The sequence below is a fragment of the Plectropomus leopardus genome, unplaced genomic scaffold, assembly GCF_008729295.1.
Source record: "Plectropomus leopardus isolate mb unplaced genomic scaffold, YSFRI_Pleo_2.0 unplaced_scaffold40, whole genome shotgun sequence".
In the NCBI taxonomy this organism is placed as follows: Eukaryota; Metazoa; Chordata; class Actinopteri; order Perciformes; family Serranidae; genus Plectropomus; species Plectropomus leopardus.
In genome coordinates, this window is record NW_024643793.1 from 1 (window position 1) to 15,295 (window position 15,295).

Sequence of the window (15,295 nt, forward strand, 5' to 3'; positions counted from 1 at the left end):
ATATTTCATACTATTTTATCAGTATCATATGAATTTTTCGTACTGTTTTACTGGTTTATTTAGTCGCTATGATATTAAATTTTCATGTTTTTTTCTCACTATAATGTGAATTTTTCATACTGTTTCACACTGAGCAGAGAGCACTGAAATGCACGACAGAAATGTTGGAAGCTCTCGTGCCTGAGCTCGCTTTGGGTCCTTGAACGCGCCGCAGCTTCAGAGTCCTCGCGCAGAGCTGAGTGACAGTCCTGCTCCACGGTAGCTGCTGCGCTCCTCTCCACACTACAGCAACAAGCGCGGAGCCGTGCGGGGCAGCAGGGGTGTGTGTGAGTGTGTGTGTGTGTGGACGGACAGACAGACAGACAATTGGAGGGACAGACAGGCTGCAGCAGGACGGGCTGTGCGCTAAATGGGATTAAACCGCTCAGACAGCGCTTGGAAACAGTAGTAGTAGTAGTAGTGGAGAGTAGGGGGAGCTCCGCGCCGAGCAGCGCCGCATGTGCTCGCCTTGTGTGGAAAACTTGCATTGAATTTGGAGACGAGAGCAACCCAATAGAGGAGGAAAACTGTCTCGAGCCGGTTTGTAAATCCTGGTTCAGGTTCAAGCACCAGGACTAATCGAGGAGCTGCAAACCGACCCCTGCCTCCGCTCTCACATGCCTGCGTTGATGTGGGAGAGAGGGAGGGGAGCAGAGCAGGGGGATGTTTGAATTTCTCTAAACTTGCAGAAATATTTAGTTTTTCTTTGCTGGGGTGGATAAAAGGAGATGTCGGGGGTCATGGAGAGCCAAGCGGGCGACCTCCAGAGCTGCGAGGACGTGCGTAAAAGCGGCTATCTCCGCAAGCAGAAGTCCATGCACCGGCGGTACTTCGTGCTCCGTGCTGCCTCGGAGCGCGGCCCGGCCCGCCTGGAGTACTACGAGAGCGAGAAGAAATTCCGCGGCAAGGCCCCCGTCCCGAAGAAAGCGGTGGCGCTGGAGACCTGCTTCAACATCAACAAGCGGGCCGACTCCAAGAACAAGCACATGATCGTGCTCTACACGCGGGCGGAGAGTTTCGCCATCGCCGCGGAGAACGAGGCGGACCAGGACGAGTGGTACCAGGCCATGGTGGACCTGCAGTGCAAAAGTAAGACACCTCACATACACACACAACACGTGCACGCTCTCACATGCATGCACACGCTGTCTGAGGCGATGCATGAGAGGAGAAACGTGGCAATGCTGCAGGAGCGCACTGCAGATCGGAACATGTTTAATTCCAGTTGTTTAAAAAACCATTAGTCAAGTTTACATAGCTCGTGCAGTTGCCTCGTGCTTTTTTAAAACTGGGTGGTGGTCTATGTGTTTTTTTCACTTTGAAAACAAGTCATAGTTGTTTACAAATGGCCTCTGAGTGTGTAAACATGCCGCTTTAAGCCGCACTGTGCAGCTTATCCTCCCCCAGCACTTCTTATCACGCTGGTGTCAGGGCTAGATATTTACTCCCAGTTGTCCTCCAGACTTTTTGGGTTCTCTCTTTTGTGGGCCTCAGCTGTGTGCAAGCTTTTTTCTCTTTTTTTCCTCCCAATGAACTCAAACACACCCTGTTTACTTTGCCTGCCCCTGCTTTTCTGCTGACACTGCAATATTACATCAGGCATTGATCCCACGAAGAAGAGAGAAAATGTCCCAAAGGTTGTGAGAGACATTTGCACCTGGCTGTCATTCATTAAACATTTATTTCCCGATTGACTTGTAATGACTAAGCAGCTTAGCCTGTCCCATCAACCTGCAGTGGACTTATCTAAAGCTGCAAATGCACTGCAAAATCTGACAAGTTGATTTTACTTTCAAAACATCTCGGTTACTGATAACTATTAGTCTTGATTTATGTTTGTTTTATATATAATGGTTACGTTTACTTGAAATTTAGCTGTATTTACTCAATTTTGTGAAGTTATTGCAACTTGACAAAAATGACAAGTTTAATTAAATCAATCTTTCGAAGTTTTAGCAACTTCAGTGAACTAAGTATATTGATACAGTGCCAGTAAAATCTGACAAGTTAATCTTACTTGATTTTGATTGAAATAATCTTGGAAACCAAGGAAACTAAATAAAACAAATAATCTTAACATATGTTTATGTAATATCTAAGTGTTATGTTTTACTTAAAAATCAATCTTTCTAACGTTAAGCAACTTCACTAAACCAACTTTACTGCTCTATTACTGTAAAAGTTGATCTTACTTGAACTAATCCTGGAAAACGAATGCCTTGAAAAACAAAAGCAAATATAATTATAAATCTTAATTTATGTTTGCATTATATTTAATTGCTATGTTTACTTAAAACGTAGCCATATTTAGTCAATTGTGAAGTTGTTGCAACTTAAAAATGACAAGTTGAATGAAATCACTCTTTCTAAGTTTTGGCAAATTCAGTAAACAAGTTTAAGAAAATGCAAATATTGACTAGTTTGCAACCAGCAGAAAACAGATATATAGCTCAGTAAACTTGGTTTACAGAAGTTGGTAACACTTGAAAAGATTGATTTAATTAAACTTGTCATATTTAAGTTGCAACAACTACACCAAATTAAGTAAATATAACTACATTCTAAGTAAACTTAGCAATTAGATATAGAGTGAACATATATTTAGACTATAGTTATATTTACTAACTTACCTACATTCTGCCTACAGTTTCCAAGATTTTTAAAGTAAAGTCAACTTGTCAGATTTTACAGTCTATCTGTATTCTGCTGGTTGCAAGCAGTCAATATTTGTGTTTTCCTCAACATGTGAACAAAACAGAACTGGCAGATCTCCTAACTTCATTATTGGCAAAATCCTCTTTGTGATGATCAAGTTAAGTCAGACTAACTTGATTCATTGAAGTTGCTAAAACTTAGAAAGATTGATTTAATTCAACTCATCATTTTTAAGTTGCAACAGCTACACAAAATTAAGTAAATTCAGTTAAATTTCAAGTAAACTGTAAAGTGAACATAAAATAAGATTTTAAGTTATATTTACTTTCCTTTTTCAAGGCAGTCGCTCTCTAAGATTATTTAATATAAGATGAACTCGTCAGCGTTTTCAGTGTGGCCAGCCCTCCCTCCACCAATAAAAAAAAAAAACACCCATGATTTTTCTCAAACAGCGTCTTTCAGCCGCTTGTGTCAACACAGCTGTCGCAGCAGAAGTGGTGAGCAGGGCAACTTCGGATCACCTGTTCAGCCCCTCGCTGTGAGAGACAGGCCACATGACGCAATCTTGGCAACAGACGGGAGTTCAAGGTGCACATGACCTCCTGCCTCTGTTACGTAAAACACCAGAGGAGAGCGAAAGATATAGTTCGATATATCTAATGCTCCTGTTTTCATTTAAAACATCAGGAGAGCGAGTTGTGCCAAGGTGGAGGCGGATTTGGTTGATTTTGGAGCCAAAAAGATCTAATGTGACCTCCGCCTGTTGCATTAAAGAGACCTGAAAATCAAAAACACACATTTTCCTAATTTCCTGTCATGCTATTTATCAATCTAGATTATAAAACTCAACAGCAATGTCTCATACGAGGTTACTCAAGATGATCTGCAGATTTTGTTATTAGACGTTTCATGTAGGAACTATTTTCTCGCTACCGAACACTGCGCAGGAGGAAGTGTGCATCTATTCATGGACCTTTAAAGCAGAACTGTCTGAAAGTAGCACAAGAACCGATGCCAGCTGGAACTTAAATTTCACTCTCAGTTCTCAGCGGAGCTATTAAATCGCAGCACAGCTGAGGGGAGAGGAAAATAAATCCCAGTGAAAAGCCGGATCATTAAATCAAGTCATGTTATGTTTAGCTGTGCCAACATGGGACGGTGACGGGGACGCCAGAATTTTAAAAAGAAAAAAAAAAGAGCAATTGCTGATCTGAATATTTTAATTATGAGTTGATGGACAAAACTTTGTTCAAAATATAAGACAGCTTTAGGTGGTTCCTTTGAATTTCAAGGACTTTTGAAGCACTTTGTTTATTTCTTTTAGCAAATTAGATTTCTTTCAAAGACACAGGAAGAAGGCAAAAAATAATATTAATAATCATTTAAACAAAAAAAATAAAAATAAGACAGAAACAAAAAGCTTGCTCACATTTTAATCAGTAAAATAATTACCTCACAATTAGTAAAAAAAAAAAGGAAAAAGAAAAAAGAACGACTACCCAATAACAACAAAAAAGGAAAGAAAACATGGAAATCACCTGAAAAAGTGCTTAAAAAATCACAATAATTAATAACATAATTTAAAAAAGTAATAAGCCTTTTCTGTTTTACCTAGACATTCTCTGTAACTTTTAAAAATATTTTTTTTAAATCTACAAATTTCTTGCAGTTTGTGGAACATTTTTTAACAAGTTTCTCATTGCCTTTTTCCCATGTTTTTGAAAGAAATTCCACCAATTTGCTCAGGTTTCTAAAGTTTAAATACCTGTGAAAGGCACCCGAAAGCAACACAAGAAAAGTGTTAAAGTTTAAAAGGGGCTATTTTCAAAGAATTCGATTCGACTTGATTTTCTCAAAATTCAAGCACTTCAAGGACATTGTGCCAAAACTGCTCTCATCAGTGAGTAGATGCACACTTCCTTCTGAGCAGTGGTACATTTGGTGGGATCTGTGGACTATCCTGAGTGACCGGGTCTCCAACGCTTTGCAACTCATGCCAAAACAATTTAAACTGATAAAAAGAACTTTAGGCCAAAGGAAAAATATGTGTTTCTGATTTGGGGTGAACTGTCCCTTTAACATAGCTGGGACTTTGTGTGTTTGCGCCCACAAGTATTTGACAAGTCAACGCGAGACAGGAAAGTGAATAGACAGATGTCGCAGCCTTGAGAAGCTGACTTTACAACCTTTTTGACCAAAAGAAAATCTCCAGAGTGCCAGAAATCTAATGAATGTGCAAAGGTCAGACGTACAGAAATCCTGCAGCTCAGCAGGTGAGCGCACTCGGCCTTTTCAGGGACGCCAGACAAACGGCCGTCTCGAGCAGTATCACGGGCCATCTTTGAAAGCACAGGTTGGGTTTGCTGCGCTGTCTGACGGCGACTCGTCTCCCTCTTTTGTTGCTGTGAGTGTTGGGTTTCTGGTGTAAATCACGCCGCCTGACAGTGACAAAGAGCTGCGGCAGAGCTGCTGTGTAAACCAGTACGTTGGCAGGCATTTTCCTGTGGTATGTGCTGTAGATCGTCCTGCTCACACACAACAAAACGAGGCCACACACACACATGATGGAGGCTTGTATAGGGAGAGTTTCGTAAGAGGAGGGAGTTGTAAGGTCACGGCCAATTGCTGCCTCAACCTGCATGTGCGAAAATAGCTGAAATGCACACACACACCGAACGCTGTCAGGATTCCTGCCTGTAATAACCCTCCTCTGGTATGTGCAGCTCATACAAAGTTTCAAGTCTTCGGTGTCTGTGTGTTGATTGAAACTCAGCGCCCTCCTCCTCCTCCGCCGCCGCCGCCGCCGCCGCCCCCCCGGCCTCGTCTACACACACTGTTACTCCAGTACAGTCAGTACAGTCCAGTGTTTGTCCCCCAGTGGGGCGACAGAGGAATTCACAGCCTGCAGACTGAGAACAGGGCGAAACTTTGGGGCCCGGAGCCAAGAGATGCTGCACTGTGTGTCCCACATACTTTCCAGAGGACCACTCCCTCAATCTGATACCTGTGCTGCTCATCTGAAGCCCTGTCAGTCGCTACGGAGGGGGGCAAGTTCCCAGCAACAAGCCTCAGCTGGGTATGGAAGAGTTGATGTTAGGAGAAGGGTTTCCACAGTCATGGAAAACCTTGAAAAGTCATGGTTCACATTTTTCCAGACCTGAAAAAGTTATGGACCTAGTAAAAACAGGCAGGCAAAAAAAAACTAAAATTTGCCCTCTGAGAAGCCTTAAGAAATTTTGGGGATTTTTTTAATTATTATTTTTTAATTTTATTATTGGGAATTTTTATAGGAGACTTAAACATTTTTTTGAAGATTTATTTTTCATTTTCTTTTTAAGAAAACAGGTTTGGAAGGCATGTTTTTATTAAAACTTTTATTCTTTTTTTAATTGGCAACTTTTATAGAAAACAAAAAAATGTCAGTTTTTTCCCTTTTTTAATTTTATTTTTGGCAATCTTTGAAAATCAACAAAATGACACCATTTATCACATCTACAAACTGTAGAAACAGAAATTATCGCTGGATTTTCAAATTTCTGATGGTCCTTGTACACATCTTGTGGGACGCTAAAATAATATTTAAAAAGAGTTTGAATCTTGTTTGAAAAACTGCTGGACAAGAAGGGCAAGAAACATATTTTTGGTCCTTGAAAAGTCATGGAAAAGCTTTGGAATCGACAGTGTGTGGGAACCCTGTAGGACTCGTTGTGCTGCTCTGAGCCTGCACAGTGAGGAGTTCCCCAGCTTGCAGGATGGTGAGCATGCATACAATGGAAGCACAACAAATACAGGGCATATCCGTGGTGCCTTATAGCGCTCCGGGCCTGGGAAACTCACCTAAAGCGGCCCGGGAACCGTCCAATAATCGCGCAGCCTCCCCTCGAGCCGGCGGTAATTACACAAACACGAGCCAGCTGCCGTGCAGGGCGATATTAGGATCCCAGTTATTTATTCAGCTGAGTCCAGTAAGACCCTTTTGGGCAGCGAGTACAGTATCAGGCTTGAGGGCGGCTATTTGCTCAACTATTAGGAGTCAGTCGAGTGTGTAAAGGCTTAACCTCGACGAAACGGGCGGAGGTGCGGCCCACAGTTGCCAGGAAAACTGTCCTGCAGCTCAGGCACCACCTCAGGAATTGTTGACCTCAATAAAACAATACGGCGGAGTCAAACTTTGGAGCCAGTGGCATTAAACGAAAGAGGAACACCCTCTGATTGTGACACAGCGGCAAAATAAAAGCACGATAATGAAGTCTGGCAGCGTTTTTCCCTGATTTAGTGCTAAAACAATTGACTTAACAACTGAGAGAAAAGTGAGCCACAAGTATTTTGATAGTTATTTCAAGAGTTAGTTTGGTATTTTTCAACCTGGATCCAATTTTTATTATATTTTTGTGTTTTAAGTGACTAACGAGAACAATGGTTTTTAAAATTGGTCCAGTATTGAGTGAGAGTTCTGCAGCATCAAAACAAGCTGCAATGTAACCACTCTGGGCATTTTTGCAATACATATCCAATAAAAGTGCTTTTTTGTCACTGACGAGCTCAGATTATTATTATAAGTTTCTGGCAACATTATGGAAAGGATTCCTACAGAGATAGATCTTTTTGTTTGAGTAAATCCTTTTTGTTTAACCAGAAACAGCCCCGAAATCACCATCACCAAACCCACCAGACCCCATTTAAATAATCAGTCATTTTAGCGTGTGTAGAGCCCGCGTATTTTCACATCTAACTGAGTAAATTAAGGGTTTATTTCATCCAAACATGAGTTGTGACTGTTGGAACAGTAGAAAGACGAACCAAGAGAGCTTTTTTGGGTTTTATTTTGTTTCTGTCGTCATTGAATGAAGTGTGTTTTATAATGATAAAATCACTGTTTATTTAAATGGAATCTGGTGGGTTTATGGACAGGATCCCTACAGAGATAGAGCTTTTTGTTAAAGAGTAGGATCCTGTTTGTTTGACCCAAACAATTGCAAGAAATTAGTAAAAAGTAGAAGAAACTTAACTGCCTCCCTGCCAGTCAACCATCTTTGTACCTTTGTTCAGTTTGTTTGTTTGTGTAATGTTTTTTTATTCAATTGTGTAAAGCATCCTTGGGCATTGTGAAAGGTGCTGTATAAAGATATTATTATTATTATTGTTATTATAAAATTACATGAAAATTAGTTTTAAAAAGAAGGGAAAAACACAAGGCAAACAAGATTTGGAATAGATGCTTAAAAAGTTATAAGAATTCTGTAACATTATTATATATGTGTGAATATATAATTATAAATATAAATTTTCCCTAGCTTTTTTTTCTCTCTTTTTTTTTTTAGTTTAGCATTTCCCCTTTAGCTTTTTAAAAATAAATTGTTATAAATCTACTAATTTCTTGCAACTTTTGGAATATATCGCATCAAAAGGCTTTGTGTCCATTTATTTTTGAAAAAAAAAGCAAACCAATATACTCAGACTTCAAAGGTTTAAATTGTGATGTCACTCCAGATTTCAAAGGGTTAACTCACTCAAAAACACAAACCCTTTTTATTGGCAAAAACATTTTAATTCAAGGTCCAATTAGCCAACTCCAGTCTGTTGATCTCCCTCACTGAAATGCACAAAGTGAAAATCAATAAACGATTGTCGGAGGAAACGATCGTCAGATTAAATGATAATGAAACTGATTATGAGCTGCCGCTTTGACCGACGGCAGCGTCTCTCCGCTCACACGGAGGTTTGCTGACATCACTGCAGCAGCACACTAAATCTCCGTGGAATTCAGTTTTCCGAGTTCAAAGCCCCCCCCCAAAAAAAATTACATTTGAAACAACATCTGTTTCCAAATATGATGATATGGTTATTCATGCTGATCCACAAACCTCAGTGTGAGCAGCTTTTTCCTCTCCGTGAATCTGTTTTCTGTTAGGTCTGTGGATTATCATGATGTAGTTTTTGACACTTTTTACCGCCGCAAAACAAATGCAGTCGATGGCATCGTGTCAGCTTGAGCCGTGGCCAACACCCGGAGCTCAGCGAATCACGCCGAAACTCTCAAATCCGAGCTGATAGGAGGAAAATAGTTTTTGAGTGAAGTGTGTGTAGAGAGGCTGTTTGTGGCTCTGGAGTGGTTTTATCCGGGAGTGTCGTTTGGCTGCTCTGACCAATGAGATCTGGATCTCACCAGCGGCTCGCCGAGCTGCCCGATTAAACGTTAAGCCGCGCTTAAGCACTGCTCATCTCCCTAATTAGGCAGTAATTATTGTCTCGAGGGTCAGCCGCTGGTGGCACAGTTGAGGCTGTGTGCTAACAAAGTCTCAGGGGGAAACCGTGAAAACTCGAGTTAAAAAATAATCAGACCTTTTTTTTAAAAATATCTTTGCTGCTGGTTTGTCCTCGCTCATTTAATCCAGGCTCTAAAGTGTCGAGCTGCCACGGGTTATTTTCTCGGCATGAATAGTTTGCACACGTTAACACCCTGTAATTTAAATCAGGGTTTGTAGGGTAATGAAAAACCTGGAAAAGTCATGGAATTTTGTTTTACAAACCTGTATGCCGACCACATGATGTGCTGAGGATCATTGGAAAGGTGAAAATACAACTATGATTTCTGTTTTTACAGTTTCTGGCTGTGATAAATGATGTCATTTTTGGCCATTCGCCACAGGTTTGGAAGGCATGTTTTCTCAAAAAAAAAAAAAAAAAAAAAAAATTAAAGAAAAAAAGGCACAATTTTGTCTTAAAAGATTGCCTGATTTTTTTTTTTTTTTTTTAAAAAAAGGCCAAAATAAAAAAAAAATTAAATTTGTGAAAAGTGTCATTAAATATGTCAGAAATATGCGGGAACATTTTTTTTTGAAGAAAAAAATCACCAAAATTTTTTGTTATGACAAAAAAAAGCTCTATTTTTGTCTTTAAAAATCGCCCCAAAAACATTAAAGAAAAAAAATCACCAAAATTCTATCTTTAAACATTGCCAAAACTTAAAATACTTTCTTTAGAAATCACCAAACAGATTTTTAAGAGAAAAAAAAAATTTGTCTTTAAAATATTTTAATTGCCAAAAATATTTAATATTTAAAATTTAAAGGAAAAAAAAAATTCTTAAAAAAATTGGCAAAAAGTTTTAATGTAGAAAAAATGAGAAAAACGTGTTTTCTTTAAAATAGTATGCCACTCCCCTAACATAGGTCCCTTCTAGTGCTTAAAAAATTTATTTGACATACCTTTTTGCACCACCCGCTGTACTCTCATGAATAACAATCAGTCCCTAAGTTATATTTGAATATTCAGGTTAAAATAATATATATATATATTAAAAACTATTATATATAGCAATAAAATAGAGCAGCTAAGTAGTATCAGTGGTCGTGTCAGGGAGTGAATGGTCTTTAAATTTGTCTCAGAGTCGTGGAAAAGTCACAGACATAAATTGCTAACAGTGTGTATGAACCCTGTTGACTCAACATGACAAGCTGGTCAGGCGGGCCCTCGGCGCTGTGATGGAGCGGCTCCTTGCATCAGTGCATCTGAAATGGCCTTGAGCGCTCCTCTTTACGTCTTCCTGTTGTGCATCGGGGTCGGCGCGCGGCTGAGGCGGCCCGTCAATTAAGTGCTCGGGGTTTGATCGACAGCAAAGCAAGGCCAGGGGCAACGAGACCCATTTAGTCGATGAGCGCCCATATGTTGGGCGGCAGAGAGCCGTGGGGCTTTAAATGCATAGTAACCTTTTACAGCGGGCCGTATTGATTGCTGTTGGTTGATACTAGACCATTACCGCTGTCATAGTCGAGGTCAGGAAGTTCACGAGTTGGGATTTATCATCTGTACAGTGAATGCATTACAGAGGAGTGAGTGAAAACCTTCCTCATTAGCTGCTGTGCTTTTCCTCTGGGGGAAACCATAAAAGATGCTGCATTGATTGGGTGTAGGATGAATCTTGTCTTTGTCAGTCTTTGCAAAAAATTTTGACTTATCCTTTTTTTTTTTTTTTTGTTCTTATCCTTCAAAAACTGCCAAACGTGAAAACATACTTATTAAAAATATAAAAGGAGCCCTTATGCTTTACTTTCTGGAATGAAATGCGAGAGTTGTGTCGAGTAAAGAGAAGTGAAAGTTGTGTGAAACATTTGTTTTCTACATCGACAGCGCAAAGGAATGTACACAGAGCACTGAGGAGCTGGAGAGTTTCCTATTTCATTTGGACGCACACTCTCCTGCAAATGCTTTCATACAGCGCTTTAAGATTATATAGCTGTTATTAATTAAATCCTCAGTCCCACGAAGTCCACTCTGCAGCCGGCATTACCATCACCTAAAATCCTTAAAATGTCTGAAAATCCAAGAAAAGCCCTAAAATCATGTTAATGTCCAAAAATCCAAGAAATGTCCTAGAATATCCTAAAATACAAAAAAAAGCCCTGAAATCATCTGAATATCCGAAAATCCATGAAATGTCCGAAAATCCAAGAAATATACTTAAGTCCTAGAAATGTCCTAAAATCCTACAAACGTCCTGAAATCTAAGAAATGTCCTAAAATCCGAGAAACATACGTAAGTCCTAGAAATGTCCTAAAACCCGAGAAACATATGTAAGCCCTAGAAATGTCCTAAAATCCTCCAAATGTCCTAAAACCTTAGAAACGTCCTAAAATCCTGTAAATTTCCTAAATGCCTACAAATGTCCTCAAATCCTAGAAATGTTATAAAAAAGAGAAATTCCCTAAAATCCTTGAAATGTCTTAAAATTATAGAAACATCCTAAAATCTGTGAAATGTCCTTAAATCCTAGAAACGTCCTCAAATCCTAGAAAGGTCCTAAAATCCTAGATATGTCCTCAAATCCTTGAAGCATTCTCAAATTCTAGAAATGTCCTAAACATGTATGGGCCCCTGGTCTCCAGCCCATTTTACCAAAGTGGCCCCCAAGTAAAATAAGTCGAGTATCTCTGATATCGACCCTAAATTCCCAAACTCTTTTATGTTTGAGCTTCAGTTAAATTTTTGTGCACTTTCTGCGCGTTCGTACATGTGAGCACTTTCTGTGCTAAGAAAGTTGGAGAGGCCAGTTGCCCAGAAGACCAGAACAAATTCCTGAATGATTTAATTCCAAAATTCAATTTATCCGCTTTGGAAAACTTGTGCAAGAGGACGAAACTTTTCAAAAACCAAAAAAAAAGAGCTCCCTGTTATGAAAGTTAAAGCCCTAAAATGAGAAAGTGTTGTTGACATTTTTCGGTGAGCTCTGGTTCTGTTCTGTTTTGTTTCGTAAAAGGCGCCGAGCTGCTTCAGGTTTACTTTCACGGAGCTTTTTTTTTTGTTTCACGTGTCTTGTCGAGGGACAGCGAAGCTTGGATGCGTCACCGATAATTTCATGCGCTTACATCTGTGTGTGCTCCTCCGGCTAACACAAACCACATGTGAAGTGAACCTCAGGCAGATGCGGAGGCATTGTGTCCCCGAGTGTGGGCCCGGAGAGGGGGATTACAGATGGTAGAGATGGATGAAGTGATAGGAAGTGGAGGGAAAAAAAGAAGAGGAAAGCGGGCACACATGGGAGCAAGAGATTACAGCGACTGTTTTCACTGCTGGGTGGCTCGCTCTCTTTTCCCCCCTCGGGGCCACGCTGGGACAAAAAGCGCACAGCTGTCCCCGATCTGGTTACCTGGTATGGCAGTGGGGGCGGAGCAGGGGGGCACGGTGGCTCAGATAGGGGGCAGAAAATGGGAAGTTTCTGTGCAGGGCTTTGCGGTGTTATGGCGCAGCGCAGCATGCTGGGGCAGTGAGGTCAGAAACTTGAAACAGAACCGAGCGAGAGGCAGCGGGATCGCAGCCAGAGTCGTTCTCTCTGATTTACAGGCTGCATTAGCAAACTAAGAAGAGGGACTTTGTTATGAATCCTGTCATAAATTTCAATCATTCACGTTCTTTTTTTCCAGTGCAAATCTGAACAGTTTGCACAGAAATGCATTAAAGGGAATCTATAATGTTTTTCCTTGTTTATATATTTAATACTTTTTCAGATGTTTGTATTAAACGTGGCCAAAGTTTCAAATAATGAGGTTAACGTATGTAGAAGTTCTTCCTGTGAGCAAAAACCTCAGACTGTTCTGAAGACTTCAACGTTTTTTTTGGACCCGTTCTTCTGTCCCGTTCTCGTGAACCTAATATCTCAAGAATGCCATCAGGGAATTTCTCTATATTTAGCACAAATGTCCACTCGGAGTCAAAAATGAAATGATTAGATTTTCCATCCCATTGTGAATGTGATATCTCAAGAAAAATGTCTTAGGGTGTGAATCTTTCAGTATCTCACGATTCAATTTGATTTCGATTCTTGGGGTCACGATTCGATTCATCGATTCTCGATTCAAAACGATTTCCGATTCAAAATATAGGCGGTGTAATTTCAGGATCCGCTCCAGTCTGTTTTGGCAGTGGCATATTTTATGTACTTTTGGCCCATGAGATAATATCAAATGTCTATAAGAGCTGGCCTGCCGGTATATAGCGCATGCACCGCTAATAGTACAAATCCCAGAATGCACTGCAAGTGCGTTGGCACATCAATCAAGACCTGCAAGCGTCCCCTCCTCCTCTGTTGGCATTCATTAGCAACCTCGTGCTGTCAATCACCTCGGGCAAATTTAAGAATTCCCTGCAAAAAATGGCCAAACAAAAGGGTGACTTTGAAAACAGGAGCTTTCTAGACAGATGGGAGGCGAGTAACTGTTCACGAATATAAAGGACAGACTGGGTTAGATTTTCATTGACGAAAGTTAGTATTATTTTTTGGTTGTTTTGTTGTTTGCCTGTGAAAAAAGGTTTCCACTAAAAATGAACTCAAAAGGCTACATATAGACCTGCAAGCGTCCCCTCCTCCTCTGTTGGCATTCATTAGCAACCTCTAATTTAATTTAATTTATTTTATTTTATTTTATTTTATTTTATTTTATTTTATTTTATTTTATTTTATTTTATCAAATAAAATTAGAAACGAATGCCACTGATGTGTCTTTTATTTCAAGATTAGATTTTTCTTGTGTCTATATTTATAAGCTTTGCTTGTTCCAGATTCAGTGTTTAAACAAAACTTAAATTTGTTTCCATATGAAGAAGTTTATCATTATCATTATGTTATAGGGTACCAGCGTTTATTCTAATGCAGGAGGCGTTACCAATAACACAGATCGATAGATACAGCAGGATTAGACCAATCACAGAGCAGTTTTTGCTTCAGATGACGTGTGTCTACGTAAGCGGATGCAAAGCGTCGGCTCGTCTTCCGATTGGTGGATAAGACCAAAACAAACCTCTGACCTCTCCAAAGGAACTATGGGAAACCAGTATGGCGTTTAGCATCGATGCTAATGCACGTTTATCGTCGAAATATGGATTAAATACGGACGGAAGACACCCAATATCGGATCTATTATTGCGGATTTATTGAACACCGAATTCCAGGATACCGAAACTTCGAAAAGAGCTACGATGCGTCGGAGTTTCCCTCTGACCGGCTCAGCCGGCAGCTTTCACCGGCGACAAAAGTTAGACGATCCGACAAACGGTTTTAAAATTATTACAACTTTTCTAAAGTCTAGAGGGTTTAGAATCGACTGTATTTAGTTAATATAGTCTATAATCGATGTTTAGGATTTTTGAATCGATTCTGAATCGTTAAAAACGAGAATCGAGATTCTTATGTGAACCGATTTTGTTCCCAAACTCCTAAGGCCTGCGAGTTTAGCAGACACAATTTACAAAAAAATAATTTTAAACTATTTACTTACATTTTTCTTGACAAACATTTTTAGAGTTTTTTTTCTTTAAAGAAAACATGTTTTAATAAAACCTAAAAATCGGGGACACATGGATTGAAATAGTAGGAATGCATGTATTTTATCAAAGTTAAGTTAACAACAAAAAAAACAAATTTTTCATTAAAAAGTGCCAAAAAAAGCTATAACTGTAAAACCAGAAAGTCCCTTCAGGTGTTCAAATTTTTAACTTTTGTCCTTGAACACGTAAGGTTTTATTATAAAGGTTTGTGAAGCAAAATTTCATGACTTTTCCAAAAATTTTTAGTGTATATTTAGTTTTCTAAACTTCCAGGCCTGGAAATTGCTATTTGTAAGTTCCATGACTTTCCCAGGTCTTTCAAGACTGTATGAACCCTGCAAAGAGGCCATAATCTAACCTAATTTTCTCTAACTGGGATTTCAAGTATTTGTTATTGGCATCGAGGCGGCGCGGTGTCTCCCTCGCTTTCTGTCATTCTATAAGGGAGTGTGTGTTTAGGGGGGATAGTGGGGCGTTCGTTACCCCCGGGGCTGCCAGATGCCTGCTGGGATACTGACAGCTCCTCCCTGAGTGACAGGCTGATTATTGTTATGGGTATCACACAAATCCTGAGGAAGTAGGTCTTCCATAGGGGTCCAGAGGGGCCTGTGGATTGTGTCAGCTAACAGGAGGGTATTATTGACGCTCTGCAACACTGAGTGGGGTCCTATTGATTTAAGATTAAATTTAAAAAACTAAATGACTTATATTCAAGCACTAAAACAAAACCAGAGTATCCACCGCCTTTATTTTTTAGCAGTTTTTATTTGATGATCATCT

The 15,295-nt window shown here is 39.8% G+C and overlaps 1 protein-coding gene across 1 annotated transcript in view; it reads left to right on the forward strand.

Annotated features, from left to right (window-relative positions):
* The first annotated feature begins 252 nt into the window (after positions 1-252).
* The window catches only part of si:ch73-335l21.1 (insulin receptor substrate 1-B), a 59,702-nt gene continuing 44,659 nt past the window's right edge, over positions 253-15,295 (forward strand). Inside the window, exon 1 of the mRNA XM_042482175.1 lies at positions 253-1,128. Coding sequence (XP_042338109.1) covers positions 768-1,128 — 361 coding nt within the window. The 5' untranslated portion in view covers positions 253-767. The remainder of the gene's footprint in view (positions 1,129-15,295) is intronic.